At 38.4% G+C, this 9682-nt stretch overlaps 1 protein-coding gene across 1 annotated transcript in view; it reads right to left on the bottom strand.

Moving 5' to 3' along the window:
* Positions 1–410: 410 nt before the first annotated feature.
* Positions 411–9682, bottom strand: part of ppp2r5a (protein phosphatase 2, regulatory subunit B', alpha isoform) — a 92812-nt gene continuing 83540 nt past the window's right edge. The window contains exons 12-13 of the mRNA XM_062034778.1: positions 2757–2858; positions 411–2653 (exon numbers count right to left, since the gene is read on the bottom strand). Of these exons, the coding sequence (XP_061890762.1) occupies positions 2467–2653; positions 2757–2858 (289 nt within the window). The 3' untranslated portion in view covers positions 411–2466. The remainder of the gene's footprint in view (positions 2654–2756; positions 2859–9682) is intronic.

Genomic DNA, 9682 nt, shown 5'->3' with positions numbered 1-9682 from the left:
AACCCTAACCCTCTAACCCTGACCCTAACCAAATAACTCTAAAATAAGTCTTTGTTACTTAGAATATGTTCCCCTAGTGTCCAAAAAAACTCTAAATTAAGTCTGTGTTACTTAGAATATTTTCCCCATACTAAAGTGTTACCAAAAACATATAACTTTGTCTTGAATTTGAAAAAAAACATTTTATTTTTCACTAAAGAAGGGTTCGGTGAATGCGCATATGAAACTGGTGGGGTTCGCTACCTCCAACAAGGTTAAGAACCACTGTTCTACATGTCTATATAATACAAAGAAAAAGTGATTCAAATCAAAATGAAACAAGTTGGCACCATCTTCTGGCCTTTATGATGTACTACAACTTCCGGGAGAAGGGTTTGGGGGGGAGAAAAGACAAGCAGTTGATGCTTGAATAGAAAGATAGAGTAGACTTTATTTGATGAAGAAACCCTGGTAAAATCTATCTGATTACAAAACAGCTTCTCATCCCTCGTCCAAAAACAAAACAAGCCCACATTACAGACGTTGGAATGATGTACTGACAGAAAGGCATCAGAGGAAGCGGAACTAAAACGAATACAACATAACGCGGTTCCTAGGATCTATATAGGGTGAGTAGAAGATGAACAGTTCCCGATGAAAACTATCTGAGGTTGTTAAGACTGGAGGTAAAGAGTGTTGAGCAGTAGAGTTTGTTTTCTCAATTCGCTACTTCAAACAATGCCTTGAAGCGAGAGACGTCTGGAAAATAAACTTTTTGACCTGCTCCTGCACATATACAGCTACTGTGAAGAAGACGGATCAAGAATAAGCTTTTAATATGGAATATATAATAATGAATCAACCCTTTCCCCCCTCCAATAGAGCACGTTAAATAAAGGCCCTCCCTCCCTATACATGATAACATGACAAACTATCATCAGCTTGACATGATGGCGGAATTAAAACATATCGCTCACAGGGACGACCTGTACCTTACTGTACATTTACATCGATACATTTAAAACGGAACCGACACGGTCATACATGTTCCCCTTTCAATAAGAGTGGCGCCGTCCGACAATTCCTACCTCAACTCCAGCTTACATATAAGACCACTCTACAAATATACTGTACAATCAAGCCCATATAGCCGCCATCCCGTCTTTGTCCTTTTGCAAAAACTAAATATTCACTTTGGAAAAATAGAGTACTGTATGTCTCGTTTTTGCATCTATTTTCTTTTGTACAGAAATAATTTTAAGTAAAAAAAAAAAAAAAATACTCTGCTTCCCTCGCTGGAGTGACGGAAAGGCGTCCACGGAGTGAATGATGGCGTGGAGGCTGAAACCACGGGTGTTCTGGGAGAGGTCGATTTTGCTTCCGGGCTTCATGCTAAGCTAACAGCTGGTACGTTGTATTTAACTGTAAGACGTGACAGCGAGCCGTGCCGAAACGTGTCAAATTGAAAAAGCCCTGCGTCAATACTTCAGTGTAAATACTTGTAATGAAAGCTGCTGGGGACACCTCGATTAAAAATTTTTTTAAAACTGAAATGTAAAACTAAATGTGAGGATGATTCGACTCCAAATGCCGCTGCTGGAAGTGGTACCTCAGTTTTCGCCAAAATGTTCTCGCTTTTTGCGCATAATCGAAATCGTCGTGTGGAATCAAGTGCCCAAACAAACATTCTTTTTTCATTGACTGCAAAGTAAGCCAACATGGGGCCAAAGAAAGTTGCGAGTGCCAGCACTTTGATAAAGAAGGTAAGGAACGCTACGGAGTTCAGTGCTGCTTCTTTGCCAACAAACGTCTTCAATAAAGTCATGTTTAATGTTCATTTACACATCGATTATATATATGTTTCGCATTCTTCTCTACATGTAAAACTATAATCATTCTCTGTAAATTAGATTGGATTTCTTAGGGGAAAATCTTTTGCTGGATATTTTGGATCGGATTACAAACGAAAACCGAGGTACAGGTGTTTATCAGATTGGTATATTGATTGTGATCCATTTATCTCTATTACTGTACATTTATGCACGATTTAATTAGGTCTGGTCCCCCGTCTGCCTCACTTCCTCCCCCCCCTCCCCCTATAACTAAGGTTGGCAGCGACGACGCAGAACGTTACAAAATAGACATCTTTGTTGAACTATTCATCTTGTCGCAGCAACAATCTGAAATGCTGAATTCAAGTCGTAATTGTCTCTCCGCCGCCACACCACAAAACATTGAATACAAGAGCGGACAAAACAACAATATATATATATATTTATATATACTGCTGCTGACGCGCGCTAACGTCAAACCTTGTTTTCCGTGAGGCGTTTGAAGTCACTCAGAATTGTTTTATAAAATGAGGTGTAGTTTGTCTCCCATCTTTGTTCGTCCTCTCCTGACAAGTCACGGAGACACAGCGCCAACCAGATTGCTAAAAGCGGGAGTGCGGAGTCGTTTTGGCACGTGGGTTTCTCTCTCTCTCTCTCACTGGCCGCCGTAAAGGTCAACATCATCGGTGACCTTGTCCTGATTGTTGTTATTGCTATTCTTGTTGTTGTTTTGCAGACTCAGAAGCTTGTGGCTGTTGTTCGGTTCCAGCCTGGTGTCGCTGAGCCTCAATTCCTCAAGCTTCCTCCAAAGCTCGTCGCGCTCTTGCTCCTTCTTCTTCTCCCTGGAGAGGACATTTTACAGTCTTCTTCATATTGATACATCTGTACATGCCAGCAAAGAAACCAAAAACAGACGTCAAACGTGCTTTTCGGGTGTTTACTCACCGTTGCCGGTCTGATTTATAGGAGGAGGTTAACTCATCAAACAGAGTACAGTTCATCTCCATCAGTGTCTTCAGCACATTGTAGACCAGAGCTACAATGGTCCTGAACAGGAGACAGTGGACATAAAATAGGTTACCTCATAGTTTACCTCACATTAAAATGTTTACATGGACAGGTTATTACTACGTTATAGAAACAATAAAAAGGATATCAATTTGGCCGACAGTAGACCTTTTAATACTATCGTTGTATAGTTTCAGGTTAGCCCCGCCCACTGACTTTAATGGGTGAGTTTGACAGTTCGTGAAATTAATAAATACATTTTTTTAAATTAGAGATGTCCGATATTATCGACCAATAAATGCTTTAAAATGTAATATCGGAAATTATCGGTATCAGTTTCAAAAAGTAAAATTAATGACTTTTTAAAACGCCGCTGTACGGAGCTGTACATATCCGGTAAAACACGGACGTAGGGCATACTTGCCAACCCTCCCGATTTTCCCGGGAGGCTCCCGAATTTCAGTGCCCCTCCCGAAAATCTCCCGGGGCAACAATTCTCCCTATTTCCACCCGGACAACATTATTGGGGGCGTACTCTACAACCTGACGTCACGTCCGCTTTTCCTCCATACTAACAGCGTGCCGGCCCAGTCACATAAAATTTACGGCTTTTCACACACACACACAAGTGAATGCAAGGCATACTTGATCAACAGCCATGCAGGTCAAACTGAGGGTGGCCGTATAAACAACACTGTTACAAATATGCGCCACACTGTGAACCCATACCAAACAAGAATGACAAACACATTTCGGGAGAACATTGACACCGTAACACAGCATAAACACAACAGAACAAATACCCAGAACCCCTTGCAGCACTAACTCTTCCGGGACGCTAAAATATACCCCCCCCCCCCCCCCCCCCACACACACACACATACCTCAACCCCCCCCTCCCCCCATCTCCCGAATTGGGAGGTGTCAAGGTTGGCAAGTATGCTCTAGTATACTCTGGACTGAAGCTGTGTGCCTTCATTGTTTTTGTAGCTGTTGTTTTGAGGCATGTTTAAAAAAAATAATAATAATAATGCACTTTGTGAAAGTCAAAGTATAGTATTTCCCATAGTTGTAGTGGGTATCAGGATTATCTCAGGGAGAGCATGTCCCAAATTCCAAGCTGCTGTTATGAGGCATGTTAAAAAAAATAACGCACTTTGGGACTTCAATAATAAATATGGCGGTGCCATGTTGGCACTTTTTTTCCATAACTGGAGTTGAAGTTGTTCTCTTATTTTGGAAAACCTTGTTTTCGATTGATTGATTGAAACTTGTATTAGAAGATTGCACAGTGCAGTAAATATTCCGTACAATTGACCACTAAATGGTAACACCCGAATAAGTTTTTCAACTTGTTTAAGTCGGGGTCCACGTTAATCAATTCATGGTAAAGTTACATTGTTTAATGCATCCAGCGGGGCATCACAACAAAATTAGGCATAATAATGTGTTAATTCCACAACTGTATATATCGGTATCGGTTGATATCGGAATCGGTAATTAAGAGTTGGACAACATCGAAATATCGGATATCGGCAAAAAAGCCATTATCGGACATCTCTATTAAAAATCATTAAATTATTAATTAAATCGTGAAATGATTAATTCATTCATGAAATAATTAATAAAACCATGAAATCAACAATTAAAGTTAAAAATGAAATTAATGACACATTTAGTAACACATGTACAGTGCAGGCGGAAAGTTTTTGACACACCTTCTCATTCGATGCATTTTCTTTATTTTCATGACTATTTACATTGTAGATTGTCACTGAAGGCATCAAAACTATGAGTGAACACATGTGGAGTTACGTACCTAACAAAAAAAAGGTGAAATAACTGAAAACATGTTTTATATTCTAGTTTCTTCAAAATAGCCACCCTTTGCTCTGATTACTGCTTTGCACACTCTTGGCATTCTCTCCATGAGCTGAAAATGGTTTTCACTTCACAGGTGTCATAGTTTTGATGCCTTCAGTGAAAATAAAGAAACGCATTGAAATGAGAAGGTGTGTCCAAACTTTACAGTACCTACTCAGTGGCCTTGTGGTTAGAGTGTCCGCCCTGAGATGGGTAGGTTGTGAGTTCAAACCCCGGCCGAGTCATACCAAAGACTATAAAAATGGGAGCCATTACCTCCCTGCTTGGCACTCAGCATCAAGGGTTGGAATTGGGGGTTAAATCACCAAAAATGATTCCCGGGCGCGGCCACCGCTGCTGCCCACTGCTCCCCTCACCTCCCAGGGGGTGAACAAGGGGATGGGTCAAATGCAGAGAATCATTTCACCACACCTAGTGTGTGTGTGTGACAATCATTGGTACTTTAACTTAACTTAACTTTTGGCCTGTACTGTATGCATCTAATTACAATTATACTTAATGAATGACATATTTAAAAACACATTCATGTATTTAATTCCAATTATAATTAAAGACACATTTAGGTAATATTTAAAAATATTTATTCGTTTGTGTTTAACAATATAACTAATATGAATTTGGCTGACAATAGAGCTTTTAATGCTATCGTGATGATGCATGTTGATGACACATTCTAGCTGTGTCCCGCAAATTTGACAGCAAGAAGCGAGTAATGCGGGCCTCCATGGCGGTAAATAAACTGTTTCTTACAAGTTACTGGAGGATGAGGAATTTCCAAACATTCTACACTACATACTGTCAGATGATATGCTAACAGCGAGCTAGAACTCTTGAATATGAACAAAGGTAGGCGGATCAATACAAATATCAACAGACACGATGCCATGTATAATATCAGTATACGGCTACTACTGTGATTAGATCAATATTTTTTTTATATGGTCACAAAATCGTTGTGTTATTGTTTACAAACTCAGGAAATAAGTCCTTGGACACAGTAAGAATTTAAGGGCAAAAAACAAATGATTTAAATCAAAACCAACAGTGGGAAATAATAAAAGATGTTTTCGATATTGTTACACCGGCACCCTGTGTTTTTGTCTGATTATAATTGTGATAAAAATGTACCGTATTTTTCGGAGTATAAGTCGCACCGGAGTATAAGACGCACCTGCCGAAAATGCATAATAAAGAAGGAAAAAAACATATATAAGTCACACTGGAGTATAAGTCGCATTTTTGGGGGAAATGTATTTGATAAAAGCCAACACCAAGAATAGACATTTGAAAGGCAATTTAAAATAAATAAAGAATAGTGAACAACAGGCTGAATAAGTGTACGTTATATGAGGCATAAATAACCAACTGAGAACGTGCCTGGTATGTTAACGTAACATATTATGGTAAGAGTCATTCAAATAACTATAACATATAGAACATGCTATACGTTTACCAAACAATCTGTCACTCCTAATCGCTAAATCCCATGAAATCTTATACGTCTAGTCTCTTACGTGAATGAGCTAAATAATATTATTTGATATTTTACGGTTATGTGTTAATAATTGCACACATAAGTCGCTCCTGAGTATAAGTCGCACCCCCGGCCAAACTATGAAAAAAACTGCGACTTATAGTCCGAAAAATACGGTAATGATTATTCAGGATCAGGATGCTTTATTATTGTCCATTCTTTAACATGTACAAGACACATACAAACTGAAATTAAATTGTCGGCACATTTATGATATATATATCATAAATAATATATGTATCATACATATTATGACCAATACTGCTTGATATCGAATCGATACCCAAATTTGTGCCTAAAAGTCATGAAAAATATCCAAACAACAAAGAAATACATTTGTATCACATTATAACAGAAGTGTAGATAGAACCATGGTACATAAAGTAACCAGATATTAATAGTTCATTAGCAAGTAGAATAATAATAGTTTTGAGAAAATAATACAACTGGAAATGACAATATGTTACCGGATACATCAACATCCAAATTTAGAGCCTTTGTAACTCATTTTGAAATGGTTCTATTATAATTTACATATAATTTGTATACCAATTCATACATGGTATTATATAATGGTATCAGTGTTTCCCACACATTCATTTATTTGTGGCGGCCCGCCACGAAAGAATTACGTCCGCCACAAATTAAAAAAAAATGTTTTTGTTTTTTTTTGTTCTGTCCAGCTTCTCAGTCAAATCATATAGTTGATGTAGATGCCCATATAGGCTGTTCAGATTTACTTTACAAAAGAGAAGTGTAGAATATTTCTCTTGTTGCCTTATTTGTATTTGACCACTACTGTTTTCTGTTTATTTGTTACTGACTGTGGCAGGACACCTCTGCCTCTGTTTCACTTTATGTTGCTGGTAAATAATATGGTTGTAGTAGTAGGCTAAAGTTAAATTATTTAGTATGCACTAATTAAAGGGGCAGAGCTTTAAGAGACATTTTAGCTTTTATATTTTATAAGATATATGTTTTGTAAGAACCACAATTAATAAATATATTTCAGTGAATAACTTATTGTTCAAATCTGTATATAAATATGTACATAAAGTGTTGTAATTATATTGTAAAATGGATGGATGGATGGACGTTTAAAACAAAACTGTTATTATTTAGTAAGTATACATTTTTTGAGCCTTTTTAGAGAAAATCATATCATTGTAGTAAATTATGCAAATTACTCGATGATGTCATGGTGACCACGCCCATAGCCACGCCCCCACCGCCACAGGTATCTTGGCAGTTTATGGGAAACACTGGGTATTATGCAATAGATTTTAGGCCATAGTGGCCAACATGGGCTATGACACAGCAGTGTTAAAAAATGATCCAAAACCAAAAACACCATAAAAAACATGCAACAGGAAATTCTGTATTCAGAGAAAGGCTGCAAGATTAAAAGCAATTGTTGCAAACCCAAAAATGACCACATGAGAGAAACTGCAAGTTGGAGGAACAAAACAGGAAGTTAGTCAGGCTACCAGGGGAGCCAGATCTGAGGGTTGTCTGTCCTTAAAAGACATGGGCGGGATGCCCAGAAGAAAGTTAGCTGACTTTTGAAGAAGTGCAATGAAAAGTAAACATTGTTTTGTCTCTGTTTAACATTTGGCTGAGATGTTTTACATTATAAGCAAACAGTTTACGCGGCTCTTTTTAGCGGCGGATTGATAGCACACATCGAAGTAGGCCTCTGCTGCTTTACTGTGAGCTGGCTGCTCACGCACCATCGCGTTTCGGCTCCTCAAATGTATTCTAGATCATAAACCATGCCTCACATCTGGATATTAGGAAGAATTAGCCATATATATATAGAAGTTGTTCATCTGTGACATTCAATTCATACCCAGAGATGGAGACAAACACACACAACCGAAGACAGTGTCTGCAGGGAGACTTTTCCTTGTTAACCCTTCGTGTGCATCATGATTAATTCTTCATTAAAACGGGAAAAAATTGACATCCTATTAGTTGTCATCGCAGTAAGAGCAGACATTGTACAGTAAGCTATTGTTTTATTATGTTTGCCGTTTGTGTTTCACTAAAACTGGATCTGTTTAGCAGAGCTTCTAAAACGTGTAGATCATCCTCATGTTCAGGATCAACAATATGAGGTTCTGGAACATAATTTTTCCCAAAGTAATCGTTGTTGGCTCTCAAGATTTGCATTGTTGTTGGTAAAGAAGGGCTCTGCGGTTCCTACCTCTATGTCAAGTGATGTAGGGCTGGGCGATATATCGATATATCGCGGGTTTGTCTCTGTGCGATATAGAAAATGACTATATCGTGATATTTGAGTATACGTTCTCACGCAGTTGCTTTTAGCTGCTGGCATTACACTGCAGGCTCTCCTCGCTCTTTCCTGTGTCTCCTTCTCACAGACAGACAAGCGCACCTTCTTACACACGTCACATACTGTCACGTCATACGTCACATACGTATACGCCCTCGCGCATGGGTAACGTTAGCTGTGATGCTAGCGTAGCCGTGCGAGTGGTAATACGAGAGAGAGAAGGTGCGAATCTGGTAACAAATGAAGGAATAATTAATTCCCCCAAAAAAACAGCAGGGGGTCCATCGTCTGGCGGTGGTTTGGCTTCAAGTGGGAATATGTCGAACAGACAACCGTAATTTGTCAAGTGTGGGGCAAAAGCGTTGCTATAAAAAGTAGCATTACTGCTAATATGTAGCATCATTTGAAAAGTCACCTGCTAGAGAATGAAGAGTGCTTACTCCGCATGTCAACATCTCCGTTCGGTGCCACACGCCCACACCATCAAAATGCCGAGGCAAACATTTCCAGATCAACACCGTATGAAAAAAGTAGGGATTTTTTTAGTTGTGATTTCCTTCTCTGCATAAAAGTTTTAAAGTACAATATATTAATACAGTATGAAGAAGAATGTTTTAATGTAGACACATAAAATCATCATTACTGCTGTGATAATATGCATCAAGTGTTCATTCAAGGCTAAGGCAAAATATCGAGATATATATCGTGTATCGCGAAATGGCCTTAAAATATTGCGATATTAAAAAAAGGCCATATCGCCCAGCTCTAACGTGATGACATGTCTGGCTGGCTCATTATCTCTCAAAATGGCTCAGGAATCTCTGTGAGATTGATACTATTTTGATCATAACTATTTACCTGCAAACTTTGTAAGTCTTCCGGTGTCATACATTAGATATATATGATAATAGCTTCAATAGAGAGGCAACTTGCTTTTCCACTCTACTGGTACTTTAAATCCTGCTTGAACTTTAAAAAAATACAAGATTCAATGGCCAATTACCCAAAAAAATCAAAAAGGTGTGGGGACCTATGTTTAATTTTAATCAAACAGTGAATCAATCTTCAATCTTGCACTTTAATTGCTTATTTGTCTATCAGTTAGGAATATTTTTTTCTTCCTTGACCAACTACCTTATTTGTCTTGTT

The sequence above is a fragment of the Entelurus aequoreus genome, linkage group LG23 (assembly GCF_033978785.1).
Source record: "Entelurus aequoreus isolate RoL-2023_Sb linkage group LG23, RoL_Eaeq_v1.1, whole genome shotgun sequence".
Classification (NCBI taxonomy): domain Eukaryota; kingdom Metazoa; phylum Chordata; class Actinopteri; order Syngnathiformes; family Syngnathidae; genus Entelurus; species Entelurus aequoreus.
This window is presented reverse-complemented; position numbering and strand designations above follow the sequence as displayed.